The following is a 23,172-nucleotide window of genomic DNA, read 5'->3' as shown; positions in this document are numbered from 1 at the left end:
AGAGTATGACTTTCGTGCTATCAAATTTTTTCCAGTATTTTACAGATTATGATATACATGTAAATGAATGTAGACCTTTCTTGCATGATGGTCCCAGATTTATAGTTGCAAATCATCAACAACACATGATCCTTAAAATCCCATCTCAAAGATACTACAGAATGGTAAAACATGAAGTCAGTCACATGACAGGAAGTAGCGTCAAGAGCAGGTAGCACCACCTTGCTTTCCACATAGCTATCATCTGGTTTACCTTTCTCCCTATGAAAAGCAGAAACTCGCCTCTTTTTGGTATTGTAGCCCGAGGCAGTAGTAATAGATTTTTTGGCCTGTTTTTTGTCCTGTACATACCACTGATTTGAAACCTTTCCATGATGGTACTTATAGAAAAGAAAGGAAAGTTTACCCCTCCATGCTTCATCCCCAATTTTGCTTGCAGCGTAGGTGGCAAATTCACCACTTTTTAATTTTTCAGATTTCTCCAGTTCTACTTTTACAGTATTCTCCTTCACTGATGTGTATTCGTGAACATTAAACACCCAAAGAACTCTATCTGTGTCCAAGACAACCAAACGTTCAAGGTCATCTGAAAACTTCCAAAATGTTGGTTTCTTTGATTGAAGAATGCTTTGACTGACATCAAGGGACAGCACAAGGTTTCCTGTAATCAGCTCATGGAATGCTAACATCTGATTAAGGATCAGTTTTAATAACATTTAATAACATGCATTCTATCCTCATCCTGGTTCTTGTCTTTAATGTGTCGTGTGCATTGAACATGTGTACAAAACTAGAAGCCTATGAGCATGCATTGTATATAAATTTAAAAGCAGCAGGCTCTAACCTGAACTGAGGGCTATAATTTGATCAAATCTACATTATACATGTATATAATACTGCATACCAATTTGGAGATCTAGTAGCTTTCTTGTACATACTTTTCTTATATCATGGAATCAATTATTTTCATTGGATTTATCTCAGGCTAGTGGCTTAAAAAAACATTTCTAATACAGTCCAATCTAAAGGTTGTGAAACAGCTACTATGCCTGAAAATGGAATATCCAACAATCGATGGAGAAATCTCACAGGAGACAGTATATTGACAACCTTCTGATATCACTTTAACAATAAATCATATTATTAATGAAAATAACATATATTTCATTTTCCTATAATTTTATTTTTGAAACAATTTCTTTCAAACAAGTTTGTGCCATACTCAAATACGTTAAAATGGAAGTGCCCAAGTTAATTGAGAACTGTGTGATCGTATTACCCTCCAGATACCAATAAAATAGGGCTGGTCCATCAAATTGCCGTAAATGAACCTAAAAACTGTCGTTTAATGAGCCCACACGGTATACAGGAGCAGTGAGGACATGGAAATATCAGTATCCCAATTTCATCATTTTGACAGAAACTAAAGTACAAGTATTTGCCAGCGATAGTGCCTAATTGAAAATGGACAAAATTACATTGTGTAAACAGCTTCAATCCCTAATCTCTGAATTAATATTTATTGCTACATTCCTTGAGGAAAATAAACACTATAATTGATTTTTCTGAATATGATTTGTATATACAGAGATGCGAAATCATACACACACCCTTTGAGCCTTCAGTTTATTAATAAATATACCTAAAGAAACAATTAAAAAGGCATCTTTATCTGTTTTCGAGGAATTTTTAATATTGAATTATTTTGATATCATGTTGTTTCGGTTTACAGATAAAGCACATATTCAACTCTATACAATTTAATTTCATTTGTAGAATGCAGTGTGACTGGTTCATTTGACTTTATCAACTATCGTATGAACACAGTTACCATTAGCTGTGCCATACAATGTCCTAAATACATTTGGCTCCTTCCATTCCATTTCTTTGTTATCTTTCTCTATAATTGTTTATTAAATTACATGAAATCTGATTTCCTAAATTGAATTATAAGGAATAAAAGTAATTTCTACTCATTTTATATGTCGATATAAAGTAAGTTGGGACCAAACAGTTTTCTACCTGAAGTAAATGATTGATTGTATATTGTTTAATGTCCTTCCCGAGAATGTTTCACTCATATGGAGAAGTTACCATGCATTGCCGGTGAAGGGGTGCAAAATTTAGGCCTATGCTCGGCGCTTATGGACTTTGAGCCGGGGGTGATATTTATAGTGCCACACCTGCTGTGACACGGGGCCTCGGTTTTTGCGGTCTCCTACAAAGGACTGCCTCATTTTGTCACCTCTTACGACAAGCAAGAGGTACTGAGGACCTATTTTAACCCGGATCCCCACAGGACGACAGTAAAACTTTATACGTGCATGAGGTATTGTGATAATGCTTCCTGCTCTTCTAGTTACAATGGCATCGGAAAAGGGAAGAAAAGCAAACCTGCAACGGGCACGATATGAAAAATAATTCTTACTGCCTTATATTGGATCCATGGCAAAGATTATCTCACCAAGGGGAAGTAATTTCAAGCTGCAAACATGATACCATGTGGCATATATTTTGATTAGATCATGATGGTGTAGGCTAATCTGAAAAATCCAGCTGATGCATGAAGAGCCAAAATGGGGTGGGGGTGGAGGGGTGGGGGTGGGGGCTGTGTCAAATCTATGGTGTGTGATGTAAGTAGCCCAAACACTTTGTGAGGCCAAACAGGGGTTGAAAATACCAATTTTAGTCATTTAAAAGAAATTTACACATTTGTGATATCATGTATTCGTAAATTCATAATTGACTGCCAAAAACATCACACCTATAGTTGACAACTTTATGCAAACTATTTTGTTAATCTTGTTGTTTTGAATTACAGTAGATTTAGACTACATGTATATTGCACTTATGTTTGACTAACTGAACCTACTCATTTCACTCAATCTAAAGTGAGAAAAAATAAGAGTTTGATTAGATGGGCATGGAAACAATTTTAGTACAAAAAATTATTTACATATCTAATTATTTACATATCTAATTAATAATACAATAGCATTTGATTCATGTTAAATATAGCAACAAACCTAAATTTCAAAAACTGACGCAAGGATGAATGTGAGAAATCTAAACTTTTCATTTTCAAAACAAGGCATGAGCACTGTTTATGTTTACATGTCACATGACTCAACTATCCGTTGACGGCTTCAGTGTAAAAAAAAAGAAGCTTTTATAACAAAAATTTTCTGTTCTTTACTCTTTGTGCTTGCTCTCTAACTTGATTTGTCATTAACATATGTTGGAATGTTGAATGCTTTTGACATACTGGTTAGAAATTAGAAATCTTGATGTTCTCCCCACTACTCGTGGTTTCCTGACTACATACAACTATAACTATATATTTATTTCCAATCAAGGGCCCTCAAGGGGCAGCATGAAAATACATACAAATAATGTACATATACATGTACAAGTAAAGAAAGAAGTGATTACATAACACATAGATATATACAAATACAGTGTCATATATTGTTCAAAATAAATTTTCCAGTTATATTTAGAATGGATGGCTCTTCAGAACATAGTATGTAAATGAATTTTTGTTCATCATTGAGTTTGGTAAAATTTTTAACTGTTTTTTCTATAGCACCACAAAAAGATTTTCTTTCATCAGCAAACTTTTTTCTGACTATGACAAGCATGTTCACAAACACGGTTTAGGGAGCCAGATTTTCATATCAAAACAAAGTACATGTATATCCTGTGTAAAATACTTTTAATCCACTTATTCACAAAAGATCTTTATTTCTATTTTAGATTTTTGCAAAAATGTCAAAATGCCATTGATTATATATTTGTGTATAATAGGACAAGGTTCATACAGAGGCCTATTTCACACTGACCTTTTTTAAAAAATCAAATTTGATAATTCTGACTTTTCAACATAAAAGTGCATTGTGATGAATGATATATAAAGATGCACTTTGCACAGTAATTTGTACCTTATGGCATCAACAAGTGTGAAATTTTATAAGATATTTTTCAGAAATTTTGTATAATGCATAACTTAACTGCCATCAAATTCACGTGCTTACAGAATGAGATGGAACTATAGTTATTATTTATAATATAAATAATTTTTTTTCAAACATAGCATTGATCTCATCTAATTTGTTTGCTATATATGTCAAAATATGACATTTTCTCATAAAAATCAGTAACATTACAAATTCACATGTCCTGTTCTTCTATAATTACACCCTGCTGAAAAAACACTTTATAATGCAGACTCAAGATCTACTATATAATTATGCTTAAAATTCAGCACAAGCAGGAATTTATATGAACCGGAAATTAACAGGGCCATTTGATGCTTTAACTTGACCTAGTTCCTTCAGTAAAACTTCTTTATTGCTACAAGACACGGTAGTAAGTCTTTCTAAGTGTATGACTTGTCATTGAGAACAATTGCTTTAAGAATTTTTGTGTTTGTTTTACAATTCAGTAAACCAGCAAATTCGCTTTAATATTATAGAAATATATACAGTTAAAATGACTAGATTTACGTTAACTGCTACCTAAATAATTGCTCAATTCATAAAACATCGAAAACCAGAGTACAGAAATAATCAAGATTTATATTTGGTAAAGGATACAAAAGCGAAATTGTTCTGCAGTCCGTGTAATCAATATATCCGAGCTTATCTGATACTGGCAGTCATAAGGAATCTTATAGCTGACCTTCACGGCACCCAGGGTCAAGGACAGGCCAATCACCAGTTCCTCTGTTCCCAAAACTACATGTTGGTGGGAAACATCCAGAAGTTTAAGTGTCTGGTTTTCTTTTACTGCACCTGTCAGAAACAGAACCTTTAATATTGTAAATAAACCACTGCACCTGTCAGAAACAGAACCTTTAATATTGTAAATAAACCAGTTATTTTTACAAACAAAAGCTATAAGCATAACAAATCGATGCAATTTAAAATCTATAATCTATAGTTTGCCTAATTTTCATCTTAAATTTTTGCAGCTACTCTTCCCAATTCTAAACATATCCTACAAGCCTGACTCCACTGTCATTACACATTAAAAAGTTGGTTGACCAGCACCTGCTAGAACATGTTTCAAACTGTATGAATCTTCCTTTGTAGCACAGAGTGGTTCCTTTGTTATTCTGTAAGACACCAGCGAGCCTTCCTCAGTAATGACTGTAAAACACCGCTGAACTGGACCATCACTCACACAGGAGTCAGACGGATTTATTTTCTTCCATATGAAGCTGAAACAAGAAATCCAAGCAGTCATATATATGTAGATTACTTACTCATCTGCAAAATTCTGATGCCGACCTATACCGCCAGCTTTTCTAGTGAACTTGTGCAACCAATCACATATTGCAAGAGAGATAGATTTGCTCATTGATGGAAAACATGGAAGATTTCAATGATAAAGAGCTTTAAATATATGTACTAGTCTTGACAAAGTTTGGAAGTTTGCAAACATTTGGTTGTATTAGAAAGTTTACTTTCTTCACTTTCCTTAGAGCTTGACATATATCTTGTCAAATCAATTCTTACATTGGTATCATACATGTGTGTGTATATATATATATATATAACCCTTTTTAGATGGTTTTCATGCAATATCAACTGTGACGTGACTTTTCAATTGTAGACAGTACTTTTGCGTATTTCATTAAGCTGCTTTTGATCTGACACGATCCAGCTAATATATATACATGTTATTATAAGTTTCACATTTAGCATGTACGATATTTGGCAGAAATTGATTTTTTAAACACGTAAGTTAATATAGCTTTTGTTTTGTGCATTTCTAAATGTGCTTAATTTTATTTCACACTTATTTTCAAATTTGCGATGTAAAATCAAAGATCCACAAAAAAAATTGTATCCAGCAATCATGTATAAAGAAATACACACACTGTGCACATGTTCCACAAAAAAATTGTATCCAGCAATCATGTATAAAGAAATACACACACTGGGCACATGTTTGTTGATTGATTGCATATATATATTGTTTAACGTCACTCATATGGAGACGTCCATTGCCGGTGAAGGGCTGCAACATTTAGGCCTATGCTTGGCACTTTTGGCCGTTGAACAAGGAAGGATCTTAATCATGCCACACCTACTGTGACACGGGCCATGGCCTCGGTTTTTGCGGTCTCATCCGAAGGACTGCTCCATTTAGTAGCCTTTCAACAAGCAAGGGATACTGAGGACTTATTCTAACCTGGATCCCCATGGAAAGGCACATGTTGGGGGCACAAAAGCATGCAAAGTACCACAACCACCCCTCAAACTTCAAGATCCGCGATAAGCCATGATTTACACACTCACAAAAGTGTGTTGTCACAACAAATTTGGAAATATTGAAATTGTTTTGTGTTTGATATTTTTAACAATTTAAAGAGATTTTCATTTTTCTTACTGAATATTGATACAGAAGTAAATAGCAAAGAATTTTGTGAACCTATTATAATAATTTTGTACAAAAAGAAAATGGGTGGTTGTGGCATTGTTTTATTTTTCAAACAAAGGTTGAAAGACTATATAAGCATAGAGATAATGTGTTCAGGCACTTATATGTGGGTCAAGTTAGACAAACTGGCAATGGTTTATTGTACAGATGTTTTTCTTTGTTTTTCTCCCCAGATACTGCTAGGTACTATGAATGTTATGACTGCATGTAAAGCTATTCGAAATAATTGAAAATCCAATCAGCAAAGGAGTTGCCCACCAGAACACTTGAAACAGCACACAATGACAGTAAAAATCACAAATTTGCTGTAGGGAGGTGACAGTAACACAAGCACTTAAAAATTTCTGACATATGAGTCAGGGAAAAGAAAAATATCTTAGGAAATTGTTGAAAAAAAAACCCACCTATTTTTTCATCATAATTCGCTACAAATGATTTTTCTCAATTTGAGGGAAAATGGACATAATTTTTCTGAATTCAAAAGGAGGAGTTGGTACATGTAGTTCAAAATGGAAAAAATAAATCACTGGATATTTGCATGATTTTTTAACAAATTAGTCATCGGTTGTTTCATCAAATAATCAAATATGATACATAAATACATTTTAAAACAATCTACTTTTTTTGTTATCAACACGGGGTTATCATTGAGCATTAATTAATTACGTGTAGCCATGTCTCTAGGGCTAAAACGATACGCCCCCTTCACGATACGATACATATTGCAATACTTATGCCACGATTCAATATTTTCAATACGATACAATTTACAGAAGAAAACAATAATAACATTGAAGGAAAAATTAATTACCAAGAATCAAAATCTTAATTTTAAAAGCAAAATATTTCCAAACTGCCAAACAGTAAGACACCTGTTGGCTCTGTAGTTTAAACTAATAAAGTTCCTTATTATTTTCATCAACCTCAAGGCAAACAACATTCTGAACTTTATTCAATGCCATTTTGTTCCTCATGCAGGTAAAAATAATAAGTACAGGCCGAGCCTGATGTATTTTACTGAACCCATTTGTATTAATGATATCGAACCGAAAATCGAGGCCATGAATCGAACATTTATATATCGATATTTCGGTGAATTGTTTCAGCCCTACATGTCTCCTATCAATAATAGTAATAGTATGTGTATATTAGTTGGGTTAAAGTTTCATGTCTTGCTGAACCTTGGCCAGTTGTCAGGGCTTTAAGCTAACTTTTTATGTCACCATGCCGTCCAGCCGAACTGATGGGGTATAATTTCAACCAGTCCAACAGAGTTTTCCAGAAATCATATTTCGTTAATGTTATAAATGTTATTTCATTTAATAACATTAATGAAATATGTTTAATTATTTCTGGAAAACTCTGTTGGACTGGTAGATTTTTCTGCGGACTGGTTGAAATTATACCCCATCAGTCCGGCTGGACTGGTGACATATAAAGTACCAAAACTGTGTCAATGCCACTTTAATCTATTACTTGTAATCAATATTAATAGCATAGTTTGCCAAATGTTTTGAATTTGGTTTAAAAAACCTATTTTGTTGTAACTTTCTATTCAAGAAGTAACATATGGCCTCACAGCCATTTTTATTACAACAGAAACCATAAATGGTGGAATATTAGAAATGAGGCCCAAAAAAAATTACATGTTGGTAAAAATTTCTGCCAACCTTAATCACAGATTTTGCAATGTCATTACTACAACAAGAGTGTATTTATTGACTTATTTTTAAAAGTTATTTATTATGCACTAATTCCAAAACACAGAAACAGTTTATCTCATTCTATTTTATGCTTAGTAACAAACTAAAAAAAAAAATGATTCAACCTATAAAATAAACAACAAAAAAACCAAACAAAAAAACCCCAACAACACTAGAGGTCCACCTACCGACCCTTAAAAATTTTGAAGTGAAAGTGGAAACCAACATATTATATATATTTTTTTGGCCTGATTTACAATTTACGTAAAGATGAAAAGTGCATGTGCAATGGAAATAAAGAATTAATAGGATGTTAAAGCTTTCAAAGCACCACAATAGTGGTGACAAATTAAGACACTTATACCGCAAAAAACGGCCAAAGTTCAGAGAGAAATTCCAGAAAAAAACAGACAGGTTTGGAACACTTCCACTATAGCAATATCTCCTTGCTAAAATGCGATTATCCCTCTTTAGCAAGAAAGTAAACATTACCATATACAGGTGTTTTGATTGAAAATAATGGCAAATTACGTGCAATGCTGAATAAGTGCGAAACACTCAACACGACACGCATTGTCCCTATAAGATTGACAACACAGACAAGAAATTTCACATCAATGTTGCAGCGTATGTGGGAAAGAACCTGAAATCTAATACACCTCATGAGTGTTTTTGTTTTGATTTATATATTTGCAGAAGTATCAGATATTTTAGCACTTTTTATTCTTTTCACATGAAACTTGTAAGAGATGTATTACTCGGGTTGTTTTTCACGGTTGTACGGCATATATTTACTCTCGCTATTGAGGGATAATCGCGTTTTCATGAGAATATCTCACTGTAGCAGACAGTGTGCGAAATTAACCATGGACCGATAGACAATGTCTATAGGAAATCAAGTCGGTCTATAATAATCAAAATAGCTATAGACCAACTTGTCTATAGGAATTCTGAGTAAAAAAATTGGTTCCCCGCCGCTTATCAAACATATATGAGAAGTGGGACCAGTTTATATGTTTCTGTTCACCCCTTAGCTGTAATAAAATGTTCCACAATGTAATTACAAATCATTCGAATCAGATTATTCCATTTTCAACGGGGGGGGGGGGGGGGGGGGGGGGGGGGGGTCAATTTGATATATACTATAATGTACGCCATTTTCGTGCAAATTCGGAATGTCCCTTTTGAACGGTTTTAAAAATATGTGGAAGGTGGTGCACGCACTTGAATGAAACAGAAAGCAGTCAGTACAACAAGTTCCAGCAAGGCTGAAGTCGCAGAAAATCACGAGAAAATGAAACGTAGTAAATGTGACTTAGATGAAGAATCAGGCAGTGAAACTGAGCTGGAACAAAATGAAAAAGAAAACGAAATTCTAATTGAAAAGCTTGATGTGCATGAAATTGAAAAAGAATATAATTAAACTAAGAACAAATTACCAAACCGGATTTGTGTCCATTATTTATTTTCAAATAACAATGAATATTGCATGATAAATTTCGGTCTATAGGAATTTGTTGTGGTCTATAGGAAATTAAATGACTATGGACCTAAAGTCTATAGGACTTTAAAGTTAGTTTCGCACACTGAGCAGAGAAAGTGTTCCCCACCTGCTGAACTGCTGAATGGTAGGCTTCGTGTCAAAATATCACAGCCAAGGTTACCAGATTAGAATGGTGTGAAACTGGATTTAAATCAAATATAGACGAAACAGCTGTTTATGAAATAATATTCAAAACATTAATTTTCAACAAATTTCTCCCAAAGCGGCTATTTCAGATGACAGCCTACAACGAACCTTCTGATTCCTTCGAGGGAGGGAAGCTCGTTGTTTACTTTCTGGTCCAAATGCACGAACTGGAGCCTGCAATCAGTATGAAGAACCGCCAAAAGCCTACATCTTACACATGGATATGTTTCTTTTACAGCACTAAGATCTAAATGCTGCTTAAATTTATATATATAACAATTTAAAATCCCTGACTTTTCACCATCCATCGTCTTGTGACATTTTGCATTTATATTTTAGTATATCGATCCCGATCATAATAAAGAGAGAGCATCTCGCCGATCTTCCTAATGTTTGAAAATGAATTATTTTCGCATGCGTGATATTGGCAATTCTGTTTCTCCTACACTACTGAATTACTCTACTATTCACAGGATAGCTTTTTTTTTTCTTCTTTTTTTTTTGTTCAAAGCATTTCTAGCACACATACATTATACACTTGTAACAGGAAGGGAGAAAATGCGACGGACCAGACCGGGATTCGAACTCGGGACCTCTGAATCTCTAGATCTAATCAGGTGCTCTACCAACGGAGCTCTCTGGCCACCGGAGACCGAACCCGGCTGTACGCTACATTCTTCCCTCCTTTAATGTCTTCGCCCTCGAAGACACAACCCAGATTCTTTTTGCCCCTGGTAGGACTTTCACCTTCAAGACCAGAGGTGGTCACGGCACCAAATGTAACAGGAAGGGACAAAATGCAACGGACCGGACCATGATTCGAACCCGGCTGACTACACACTCTTTAGGCTTATTCATTATACCTTTCAGAGGTGAATTCAGAACTTCGTTTTCCAAAACAGAGAACAAACTTATTTTAAAATTCTCTGCAATATCCAGGAGTCTGTTGACCAGTACCGGGCAATCACAATCTCCAGAAGTACTAGTGATGAAGATTACTCATCAGTCACAATATCTTCGTAGTCTTTGGTTAGTTGGTCTTCCAACAGTCTGTTGGAATTTCTATGGGCACAAATTGTGCTCCTTAATTTGCTGACCTGTTTTTGTACTTTTATGGGACAGAATTTATTCAAAAGCTTCTACATGAGAAGATAAAAATCTCTTGATGAAAGGTGAAGATAACGAACAGTGATCAATCTCACAACTCCTATAAGCAATGCAAAATAGAGAGTTGAGCAAACACGGGCCCCTGGGTATACCAGAGGTGGGATCAGGTGTCTAGGAGGAGTAAGCATCCCCTGTCGACCGGTCACACCCGCTGTGAGCCCTATATCTTGATCAGGTAAACGTAGTTATCCGTAGTCAAAATCAGTGTGTCAAGAACGGCCAAACAATCGGTATGAAACACGTCAGAAAGCATTTGATCCAAATGATAGGTTGCATTGGCGAACTAGATCGTTATAACGACCATAGAATTTGCAAAATGCTTACTTTAAACGAGACTGTTGGAACCCCTGCACCATCAATTGTTTGTCAGTAGCCTGCTTTGATTTAAAAACTGACCATACGCAGAACAAGCTCTTGCGTATCGAATCAGTTGAGAGATATAAACACCATATGCAGGTGATGATGGAATATTGCTACATGAATATGAGAAGTTGACAATGGAGAAGTTGAAATCATTCTGTCTGTCACAAAGTTGAGTTGTTAGTTTGCCGTTGATATCTACTTTCAATAAAAAAAAATTAAGTATGAAGCAGAAGTGGACGACTCAGTGATGTCTTTTATTTCGAGCTCACTTGGATATATTGAATCGACAAATGAATGAAAATTATTATTGTTGACAGAAAATACGTTGTCGATATATCTACATGTCGAATTGAAGGCCAAAGCAAGAGATTTTTTTATTCAAACGTAGAAGTTTTTGAATAAATTCTGCTTCATAGGAATATAAAAAAAAAGTTCAGCTAACAAAGGAGAACAATTCGTGTCCATGGGGATTCCAACAGACTGTTGGAAGACCTTATCACCAAAGACCACGAAAATATTGTCAATGGGAAACTCAAGCATATTTTTTAGTTCAACTTCAGAGTACTTGTTCGTGGAATCAAAGTGGCGTTTAACAAATTAATTTTTTCGATAACTAATCACTAGATAGGAATATTTGCATTTTCATTTTTGTTGAAGAAGAAACCAGCGGCGGATTTAGAGGGGGCGCAGCCGGCGCCCCCCCCCCCCCCTCCCCCCTAAAATTTTCAAAGTTAAGGTAAATCGCGGTATCTTGTTTCGGAAAAGTACTAAACGATAAAAGAAGCAATAATTTCTTCCACTCCCGGAGAAATAAATGACAAAATTCTTTGATTTCTTGAATTACTTTATTGGGAGAACTTAATTTTTTCCAAAACCCCCTTAAAATTTGGGTCATTTTATTAATTTCACCTTATTAAAATGATAGAAAATAGTACAAATGACTTAATAGGCGAAATATTTCAAGCCCCATAAAATCTGTAAAATCTAGCAGCTTCCGGGGGCTTCGCCCCCTGGACCCCCCCCCCCCCCAGGGCTTCGCCCTGGACCCACTGCCTCATAAAGTGGCGCCCCCCGTAACCACAATTCCTGGATCCGCCCCTGGCAACTGTCTCTGATGTCAAAAAGTCTAGTCTTTAGTTTATCATGAGAATGGTGGTGTAAAACATAATACGTTTTGATGTTGTTGATCTGAGAAAAGTTTTGCGATTTCAAGTTTACTAAAAGTTCTTTATAGAATTTTTTAGAATCCACATTTGATTTACACCACTTCTGGCATATGTAGTGGCACAGCACCTTTGAAGTTTCTCCTTCACAGCTGTTAATATTTTCGTGAGGAGTGAAGTGGCCTTCAACTCGACATTTATGTCTCTCAACTGATTCGATACGCAAGAGCTTGTTCTGCGTATGGTCAGTTTTTAAATTGAGGGAGGCTTCTAACCAAAAAAATTATGTTACAGAGGTTTCAACGATCTCGTTTGAAGTCAGTCGATATAATTTACCAATACAACTTGTCATTGGGTCAAATGCTGTCTGACATGTTTCATACTAATTGTTAGGCCGTTCTTTACACACTGATTTTGACTACGGATCATTCGGTTTACCCGATCGAGATATAGGGTTGACGGCGGTTGTGACCGGTTAACAGGGCTAGCTTACTCTCACCTAATCCCGTCTCTGGTATATCCAAGGGTCTGTTTGCCCTACTTTGTAGGGGTTATGAGATTAAGCACTGTTCGATACTTATCTTCGATTTTACATGGATGTAAACGGGATGATTTCAGCTTCTCCATCGTCAATTTCAAATATTTATGTAGCAATATTCCATTACCACCTGCATATGGTGTTTATATCTCTCAACTGATTCGATATGCAAGAGTGTTCTGCGTACAGTCAGTTTTTAAATCGAGGCAAGATACTGACAAACGAGTTAATGGTACAGGGGCTTCAACAATCTCGATTGAAGTCAGCATTTCGCAAATTCTATGGTCGTTATAACGATCTAGTTCGTCAACACAACCTATTTTTGGGTCATATACTGTCTGACGTGTTTCATACCGATTGTTTGGCCGTTCTTGGCACACTGGTTTTGACTACGGATAACTCCGTTTACCTGATCAGAATATAGGGCTCACGGCGGGTGTGACCGGTCGACAAGGGGATGCTTACTCCTGCTAGGCACCTGATCCCACCTCTGGTGTGTCCAGGGGTCCGTGTTTGCCCAACTCTCTATTTTGTATTGCTTATAGGAGTTGTGAGATTGATCATTGTTCGTTATCTTCACCTTTCATGGATAAACTTCGACGGACAGAAAGCACATTTCAAAGCACCAGTTACAAAGTACCAGACCTATAAATGACTCCATCAAACCCGACAGAAACAGGAACTTGGTTGAGCAGCGAAGTGAATTCACCAGTAGTCTTAAGCTTCCCATCAGACTTTGAGGTGTACAGACGATACCGGAAAGGGAATGCTCACGGGGGAGAGCTCCATTACCCTAATAGTGCAAAGGTGAAACTTGGTATTCAGAGGAACGTTATCACTAACATCAGCTGCCTACAGACCACCACACAGGACTGACGAGGAGTATAACCAGGCCCTCACAAACGATATCACTACTTCTCCCTCCGACAATAAATCAGCCGACTTCTTACTTGGTAGTTATTTCAATCTTCCAGACATGGATTGGAAGACATATTCATGTTGTAGTCATGGTGTCCCAAGGCAGGTCAACGAGGCATACCTCAACATGCAGGGCGACTTAACCATCGAAGAAGTTGTTTCCTTCCCTACTAAAGGATCCACCCCACTACACCTCTTTTTCATATCACACCCATCAATAATTGAAAAAAAAGTTCTCCTTAGCCACATAAAAAGGTTATCATAAAACAGTGTTAATAGACTTATCAATCGAATACTCTCAACCAGTTGGTAACTCCTCAAATATTTTATTATGGGACAAAGCCGGCAAGATTGCTGTTAGTAACCACATAGATAGAGGCATTTCAAACATAATGGAGATGAACAGTGGATGCTATCTGGAAAGATTTCAAAAGATTGATTACTACCATTGTGGAAGATCACATTACTTCCAAGCTTGAGTTCAACAGAACCCGACGCTCAAATCCCCGGATAACCACAAAAGTGAAACGGTTACTGCGGAGACGACAGAAAGCTCTTCACTTAGCACGTCATACCACAAGTGCAGGAGACCAATCCAGATGCTGTCGTCTTGAAGTTGCAGCCCAACGGGAAATAAAAAACCCTCGTGATCAATACCCAGACGAAACACAGTGCGGAGAACTATAGATTAACATCAAGCGTTTCCGCCGTACATTAAAGACATATGACAGGACACAAAACGAGTTTCTCCCCTCTGGAAGCCCAATGGATTCCTCTACAATGACACGGTATCAAAGGCTTGGATCCTGAATTAACAACTTCACCTAATATACACAAGAGAGGACAGGACAAGCATGCCAGTAAAAGTCTATACTCATACTCGTATATCTCCATTATCCGTGTCAACAGCGTCGGGGTTTTGAAACTTCTGAGACCATCAACCACCATAAAACCACAACACTGGATGGTATCCAAGCAAGAAAATTACAAGTATACACGACCACATAGCCCCAGTCTCTCTGACCCCAATCTCTTGCAAAATGCTGGGGTATATCAATCATGCATAACCAGGTAGTGGACCACTTCAACTACCATTTAATCCCCAGCGAGTCAGCATGGCTTAAGAGCACGTCAATCGTGTAAATCACAATTAGTCATCACCGTAGACACTGTATCTTGGATGAGGGAAGTCAGACAGACATAGTTTTACTTGACTTTTACAAAGCTTTTGGTAATGTTAATAAACAAAATCGGTTATTACGGCGTGCGGAACAAAACCCTCAAATGGATAGAGGACATCTCCACAACGGCTAAAGGTTTATTGGAATTCTCAAAAGGACGGTACTTGGCCCACTTTATGTCTGACTTTCATCAAATACCTGCGAGAAATAACCAAGTCGGAAGCTTGACTCTTTGCTTATGATTGCCTAATATTTCCCTCATTCAATAATGCAGAGGACGTCAGAACAGTGCAACAGGACCTGGAAGCCCTTGAGAAATGGAAAAGGGAATGCCTTTGAGATTTTTATCCTGACCACCACGCGGAGTTTAACGCTCAACGCATTGAGTACAATCCTCACTGGACGAAGAGGACACCTCATGACGATGAAGAAGTTGTTACAAAAGTCGAGAGTTGACCTGTTGACCAGTCACATCCGCCGTGAGTCCAATATCTTGATCAGGTAAACGGAGTAATCCGTAGTCAAAATCAATAGAACGGCCTAACGTCAGACAGCATTCGACCCAATGATAGCCTACAGTTGCAAATTACATGTAGATAATTTTCAACCATAGAATTTGCAAAATGCTGACTGTAAACGAGACCGTTGAAACCTACATGTATGTAACATCAATTTATTCGCCAGTAGCCTGAATCCATTTATTTTAATTGATCATATGCAGAACAAGCTCTTGCATGTCGAATCAGTTGAGAGACATAAACACCATATACATGTGATGATGGAATATTTCTACACTATACATAAATATGGAGAGTTGACGACGGAGAAGCTGAAGTCATCCCGTTTATCACAAAGCTGAGTTGTTAGTTTGTCGTTAACATCTATGTTCAATAAAATATTCTAAGTACAAAGCAAATGTGGAAGACTCGATGGTGTTTTCTTTCGAAATTAACTGGGATACATCAAATCGACATATGAGTGAAAATGATTATTGTGAATAGATAAAACGTCGTCGATATATTTAAATGTCGAGTTGAAGGTCACATCAAAAAGTTTTTTCTTCTCATGTAGAATAGATTATGTCTCCTAAAATTACAAAAACAGGTCCACAAATAAAGGAGCACAATTCATGCCCATGGGTATTCCAAAAGAGTGTTGGGAAAACCAGCTCACCAAAGACTACGAAAACAACGAGGAACTCCAGCAATCTTCATTATATATTTTAATAAAATAGAATTAACATGTACGAATTTACTGGGATATATCGAATCGACATATGAATGAAACTGAGAATTTTTACTAGATAAAACGACGTCGATATATATATATATCTAGCTGATACATGTCAGTGTCTGCGTTCTGAGTAACCCGAACAGAAAAGTAAGAGAAAGAACCAACACCGAAGAAATGTATCAAACAATGGCTCCCTTGACGGTGAAATCAAAGAAAGCATATATTTCACAGATCATCTTTGGAAGAGCAGTAAAACATTAACCTAAGCATAAAGATGAATGTCAACTGAACCGTCATACTATCCTCTCAGTTAATAGACTCCTGTGAAGATAAAGCGTGAGCGGCATTTGAGGACTAGCCTTCCTAAAATGTTTACCACGTCCTGGCAAGATCACCGCATCCCACCTGAACTTACTGGTCTGATACGTTCTAGATAAAAGCAAGTGAAAGTACGAGGATTTTTACATTCATGGATAGTGACTGCTTCTTCGCCAAGCTTCCTCGCCATTTAGAAGTAAAAATTACTGGTCTTTCAGACGCGACCTTGAAAACAGTAGGTGTTGGCACGATAAAGAACCCTCACTGCTACAGTCCAGAGCATCATGCATTAGTCCTGTGACACTTCACTTAAACCTAAAATTTGTCTTTACTTGAGTGAATAAAATGGGACGTAAAATGACATACAAACAAAACATTTTGATATCACTTAGACTTTCTTAGAAATAACAATTCTAATATTGACTATGCCAAGCCCTTTTACTATTTATTTGAAAAATAAGATATCTCTTTAGATTAAAGAGATATCTTTTATTTTAAAGAGACATCTCTTTAAAATAAGATATATCTCTTAATTTTAAGAGATATCAAAAGAGAGATATCACTTTAACTTAGAGAGATATCTCTTCACTTAGAGAGAAATCTCTTTAACTTAGAGAGAAATATCTTACACTTAGAGAGATATCTCTTTTACTTAGAGATATATCATTTTCACTTTGAGAGATATCTCTTTCACTTAGAGAGATATCTCTCATACTTTAAGAGATATCTCTTTCAATTAGAGAGATTTCCCTTTTACTCCGAGAGATATCTCTTTTACTTTGACAGATATATCCTTCACTTAAAGAGATATCTCTCTAAGACTTCTCTAAGACTTCTCTCAAAGTATACGAGATATCTCTTTAATTGTTGAAAAAGAGATATCTCTCAAAGAGAAAGAGATATCTCTTTCCAATATTTTTATTAGTTTTAATACTTAAGGAATTCTCCCTAAACCGGAAGCCCACCAAAGCAAATCTTACACATAGCATCATGGTTGCAATCCCGGGGGAAGATCATTTTGCCTTTACTGCATGTGAAGTGTATACAGGTAACCAAAAAAAAAACCAAAGACAATAAAATATGTGAGCTAGACTGGATTTAACCTCTCGGTAACTTAATAATGTTACCCCAACCACCTCTTCAACCTTTTCCGCTATTTTTACACTAGAAGTATTTTGATTGGTTAAAAAATAGGGTTACATCATAATAATTGCGCTTTAACAGGTAGAAGTCATTATGATCATCGGGGGGGGGGGGGGGGGGGGTTAAAGAGATATCTCTTTTTGAAAATTTAAAGAGATGATATCTCTCTAACTTAAAGAGATATCTCTTTTTACATTGATAGAGAAATATATCTTTACGTTAGAGATATATCTCTTTCTCTTTGAGAGATATCTCTCAAAGAGAAAGAGATATCTTTTTAGCTAAGGAGATATATCTTTTGTTTAAAGAGATATCTCTTTTAGTTAAAGAGATATCTCCCTAGCGTAAAAGATATCTCTGACTTACAGAAATATATCTACAACCAACAGATATATCTCTCTAGTGTAAAGAGATATCTCTCTTATTTAAAGAGATATCTTATTTTACGAATAAATAGTAAAAGGGCTTACCATAATTAATTTCTGACAATAAACACCTTATTGTTCTTGAACATTATGGCACAATTTATTCGATGCGATTACTATTACCAGTGATCTTGAAATGGACCAATAATGGTGACATGATAGTAAAGGTTGGTACATTTTACAGTGTACAGTATGTAAATACAATGTATGTCAAACTACAATTAAATCTTACTCCGTATCTTACTTATAAATCAACAACACAATGAATGTTGATTACTTCAATCCAAATAAGTAATCGGTTGGGTGTTTCCTACTACAGGTAAACAAATAGACAAAAGCTTATCAGGAATACTTAATTGAATGGAAAATATTTTCAAAGGTGTAATAGCGCAAAACAAAGGCATTATAACAGAATCAAAGGCGTTATAACGGAATCAAAGGCATTATAACGGAATCAAAGGCGTTATAACGGAATCAAAGGCATTATATAGGAATCAAAGGCATTATAAAGGAATCAAAGGCGTTATAACGGATTTAAAGGCGTTATAACGCGCACGAAAGGCGTAATAACACATATCTATTGTGTAATGCAAAGTCAAAAGTGTAATTAGAATACAGAAAAAGAGACACCTGCTGTGACATGGGGCCTCGGTTTTTGGGGTCTCATCCGAGGAACCATCACCATGTAATCGCCTCTTTATGGCAAGCAAGGGGGTAGTGATCGAGGACCTATTCTAACCCGGATTCCCTATGGAACGATTCCGTTTGTAATTGTGCGTTGGGATGAAACATAATTTTTTGAAATATCTCTTTCTCTCTCTTTCATATTATCATGCGTTATTGCGCCTTTATTTTGCGTTAGTAGTATTACGCCTTTGCAGATTGGCGTTGAAGTACGCCTTTTAATATTTTCATTCTGTTTAGGTGATTCTAGTCAACTTTCGTACAGATGAGACGCAGAAATATACTACCTACAGAATATGTCACATTCAATCGGCTATAATGAAAAATCATTAAACACGTTTTCATCGGATACATCTACGCAGAAGATTGACATTTCAGTAACATTTCAATAACGTATTTCTGTACTTCAATCGGGGAAGGTTGTTAAACGCAATCTGTGGTTACCAATCAGGCCCACTCATTCCCAATAGATTTCAAAAACTCTTTGGATTCCTGAAATTTTAAATGAAGAAGAGTTTTTAATTTTTTTTTAATAAAGAATGACATGTGAATTGTTTTCCATTTCGGAATATTTCTACACACATTGTGAGCACCTGTATTTGTTAGGTGTACCGGTATACGTGAGGTGTACCGGTGTGTGTTAGTGTACCAGTTTGTGTTAGGTGTACATGTACCGATGTGTGTGAGGTGTACCAGTGTGCGTTAGCTGTACCGGTGTGTGTGAGGTGTACCGGTGTGTGAGGTGTACCGGTGTGTGTGAGTTGTACTGGTGTGTGTGAGGTGTACCGGTGTGTGTGAGGTGTACCGGTGTGTGTGAGTTGTACTGGTGTGTGTGAGGTGTACCGGTGTGTGTGAGTTGTACTGGTGTGTGTGAGTTGTACCGGTGTGTGTGAGGTGTACCGGTGTGTGTGAGGTGTACCGGTGTGTGTGAGTTGTACCGGTGTGTGTGAGTTGTACCGGTGTGTGTGAGTTGTACTGGTGTGTGTGAGGTGTACCGGTGTGTGAGGTGTACCGGTGTGTGTGAGGTGTACCGGTGTGTGTGAGGTGTACCGGTGTGTGTGAGGTGTACCGGTGTGTGAGAGGTGTACCGGTGTGTGTGAGGTGTACCGGTGTGTGTGAGTTGTACTGGTGTGTGTGAGTTGTACTGGTGTGTGTGAGGTGTACCGGTGTGTGTGAGGTGTACCGGTGTGTGTGAGTTGTACTGGTGTGTGAGGTGTACCGGTGTATGAGAGGTGTACCGGTGTGTGTGAGTTGTACTGGTGTGTGAGAGGTGTACCGGTGTGTGTGAGGTGTACCGGTGTGTGAGAGGTGTACCGGTGTGTGAGACATGTACTGGTGTGTGAGGTGTACCGGTGTGTGAGAGGTGTACCGGTGTATGAGAGGTGTACCGGTGTGTGAGACATGTACTGGTGTGTGAGGTGTACCGGTGTGTGAGAGGTGTACCGGTGTGTGAGAGGTGTACCGGTGTGTGAGAGGTGTACCGGTGTGTGAGAGGTGTACCGGTGTGTGAGAGGTGTACCGGTGTGTGTGAGTTGTACCGGTGTGTGTGAGTTGTACCGGTGTGTGTGAGGTGTACCGGTGTGTGAGAGGTGTACCGGTGTGTGAGAGGTGTACCGGTGTGTGTGAGGTGTACCGGTGTGTGAGAGGTGTACCGGTGTGTGTGAGTTGTACCGGTGTGTGTGAGTTGTACCGGTGTGTGTGAGGTGTACCGGTGTGTGTGTGAGGTGTACCGGTGTGTGTAGCCAGATGATTAAACGGAAGCTTGTCACGGATGCATATATCTCCTTGCTCTCTGCTAGTATTCAGTAAAATAACAGACAGGCTAAGTAATATAGATTAACTATGTCTTTAATACCAGCCAGTGAAACTAGAAGAATATATCGTGACAGACCCCCGTCATTGGGTAAGATGGAACTCCATCCGTTTAACCTCTAGTAAATGGGAATAGATTTTTAGATATAAAACTTGATGTTGGGCAACATCGATCTATTCCTTAAACATGTATGTGCTAGGTTCATGTCTTTGGAAACATGTTATAATTAGCCCTATATACTGATTCATAAGCTGTCGGTTTAATATGCCCAAGTCCAATTACTTAAAATCTGAGAGGTCATTTTGGTGCAATATTACATGTAGTTCATTGAAGACAAAAAAGATCCTAGTTTCCAAAGATGAAATATGATGTCATTGTGGCTATAGACATTATTTTTTTTACAAGTTACATACAAGTTAACATGGTACACTGATCCAAGGCGTATTACTATTGCCAAGGCAGTGCGACCAATCCGCCAAATTTTGGTGAGATTTTTTCCCTTTAATAAATATGTTTTAAGAGTTCTACAAACGTGTATATGGCTTTTATAGTTTCCGATAATCCCAGCAAGATATTATCTGATTATTTCTATAATAGAAGGAATTAGACAAAACGTGGAAAATGGAGAGAAATTTTTATGCACATTTTTAAAGCATTTGTTTTTCTTAATTTCGGAAATGGCATAACATCCAACGTTTAATAGTTCTTTATGACCATTTTCAGAATTCAGGAAATGTTGTTTTTGAAATACTGCATTAGAGTTAATGACGTTTATACCATGTCATGTCCATTTAATGGTGCTGTTGGTCTCGGGATATTCAATCGCAGTCCGTGATTAACAGTGTTCAATTAATAAGTAACTACCTATAAAGGGTCACGTAAATAAGAGATTCGTGGAAATTACGGCAATTCTGTTTATTGGAGAAGTGTATATTCGACTTCTGTAACATATACACATAGAGTGAAAAAAGGTAATCCGACAACATACAGTTCCCATGGCGACATGTAGTAGCCATTAAAATGAGAACGACCCAGCTAAATATTTGAGTTGCTGATATAGAGGTAATAAGGAAAAAAATCAAATGCATGAACCAAATATCACGATGCCTATACGTTTTTATTAAGGTCTTTAGTAATTAATTAGACATGTTTTACGAGATTTGTAATCGCAGTCTAAAAAAAGCAACATAACGTTAATTTTCTTTCTAAATCCGTGTAACAAACTCATTATTGATTATATATCATGTTAAGAAAAAGGAGCTCTCTCATTCTATAGCGAAGTTCTCTACGTGACAGACGAGATCCTGCTGTATATCACCATTTCTCGATGCTCTCTCATTAATTAGGACTTTGCTAATAAGCCAAAAAAGGACAAAAAGTTTTTAATGCAACAGCGGGGAAAGACACCAAAAGATGACGAAAACCAAAGTGTACGAATATGAAAATCTATCTTGATTTGACGAAGGTGCTTTTTCTGGTGTTGACGGGAGTAGATCTAGGTAACAAGGTATTGACCGGTGAGTGAGCTGTTCTTGTTATAATTTACTAGCGATATTTATTAAATATCATTATATTTGTAATTGTGAATAGATTAAGATGTGTCTGTTATGGTTATATGAATACATATATCTAACGGTAAAATAATAGTTTTTCGTCTAAATGAGTGGGAATTACCTACTTTTTGGAAAATCAAAATGTAAACCGAAAATTGCAACTTCGCTTTTCATCGTTAAAAATCTTTGAAATCATATGTATCAGTCAGATTCATGAGATGATTATTTGCCAAAAATGCTGAAATATATCAAAAGCCTTTTCAAAGGCAACTCAAAGTATCATTTTCATAAAGTATATAATCTTAACCATGTAAAAGTACGAGTATATACCAAAGCAGGGGTGTTCTGATATATAAATGTATAACACATGTGAAGAAGAAATGTCCTACTTGTTCGTATTATGGAGAATAGCGTGAGGTAATAGCAATCCTCGGCGAAGTCGATTATACAGAAACTCATGCGTACAAAACAATCTAGATTTCTATATTTTTAAATATACATGTATAGGTTTTTATGTTGGTCTAAAACTTAAGTACTTTCATTAGCAATTATAGAACTTCGGAACAGCATTGGTTTATTACTGAGAAACCATTGGTAAATGTAAATAAACTACGCTCAAATTCTGGGGTCGTTATAATGATCTAATTATACAACCCATCGATGGGTCAAATTCTGTCTGACGTGTTTCATACCAATTTTTAGGTCGATTTAGACAATGGATGACCCCGTTTACCTGATCGAGACAGAGGGATCACGGCTGGTGTGACCGGTCAACAGGGATGCTTATTCCTCCTAAGCACTTCTAGAGTGTTTAGGGGTCCGTGTTTGCCCTG

The 23,172-nt window shown here is 36.8% G+C and overlaps 1 protein-coding gene across 7 annotated transcripts in view; it reads right to left on the bottom strand.

The window, feature by feature from the left end:
- Nucleotides 1-10,180, bottom strand: part of LOC125649977 (spatacsin-like) — a 63,185-nt gene extending 53,005 nt beyond the window's left edge. For 2 of the 7 annotated variants that reach the window (XM_056165498.1, XM_056165500.1), the window contains exons 1-4: nt 9,949-10,174; nt 5,052-5,221; nt 4,596-4,793; nt 76-682 (exon numbers count right to left, since the gene is read on the bottom strand). In XM_056165498.1, the coding sequence (XP_056021473.1) occupies nt 76-682; nt 4,596-4,793; nt 5,052-5,221; nt 9,949-10,148 (1,175 nt within the window). In that variant the 5' untranslated portion in view covers nt 10,149-10,174. Of the gene's footprint in view, nt 1-75; nt 683-4,595; nt 4,794-5,051; nt 5,222-9,948 lie in introns of those variants that run through there. The other 5 variants (XR_008803089.1, XM_056165503.1, XM_056165501.1 and 2 more) reach the window with 5 other exon arrangements.
- Nucleotides 10,181-23,172: the final 12,992 nt, after the last annotated feature.

Source organism: Ostrea edulis, chromosome 5, assembly GCF_947568905.1.
Source record: "Ostrea edulis chromosome 5, xbOstEdul1.1, whole genome shotgun sequence".
In the NCBI taxonomy this organism is placed as follows: Eukaryota; Metazoa; Mollusca; class Bivalvia; order Ostreida; family Ostreidae; genus Ostrea; species Ostrea edulis.
This window is presented reverse-complemented; position numbering and strand designations above follow the sequence as displayed.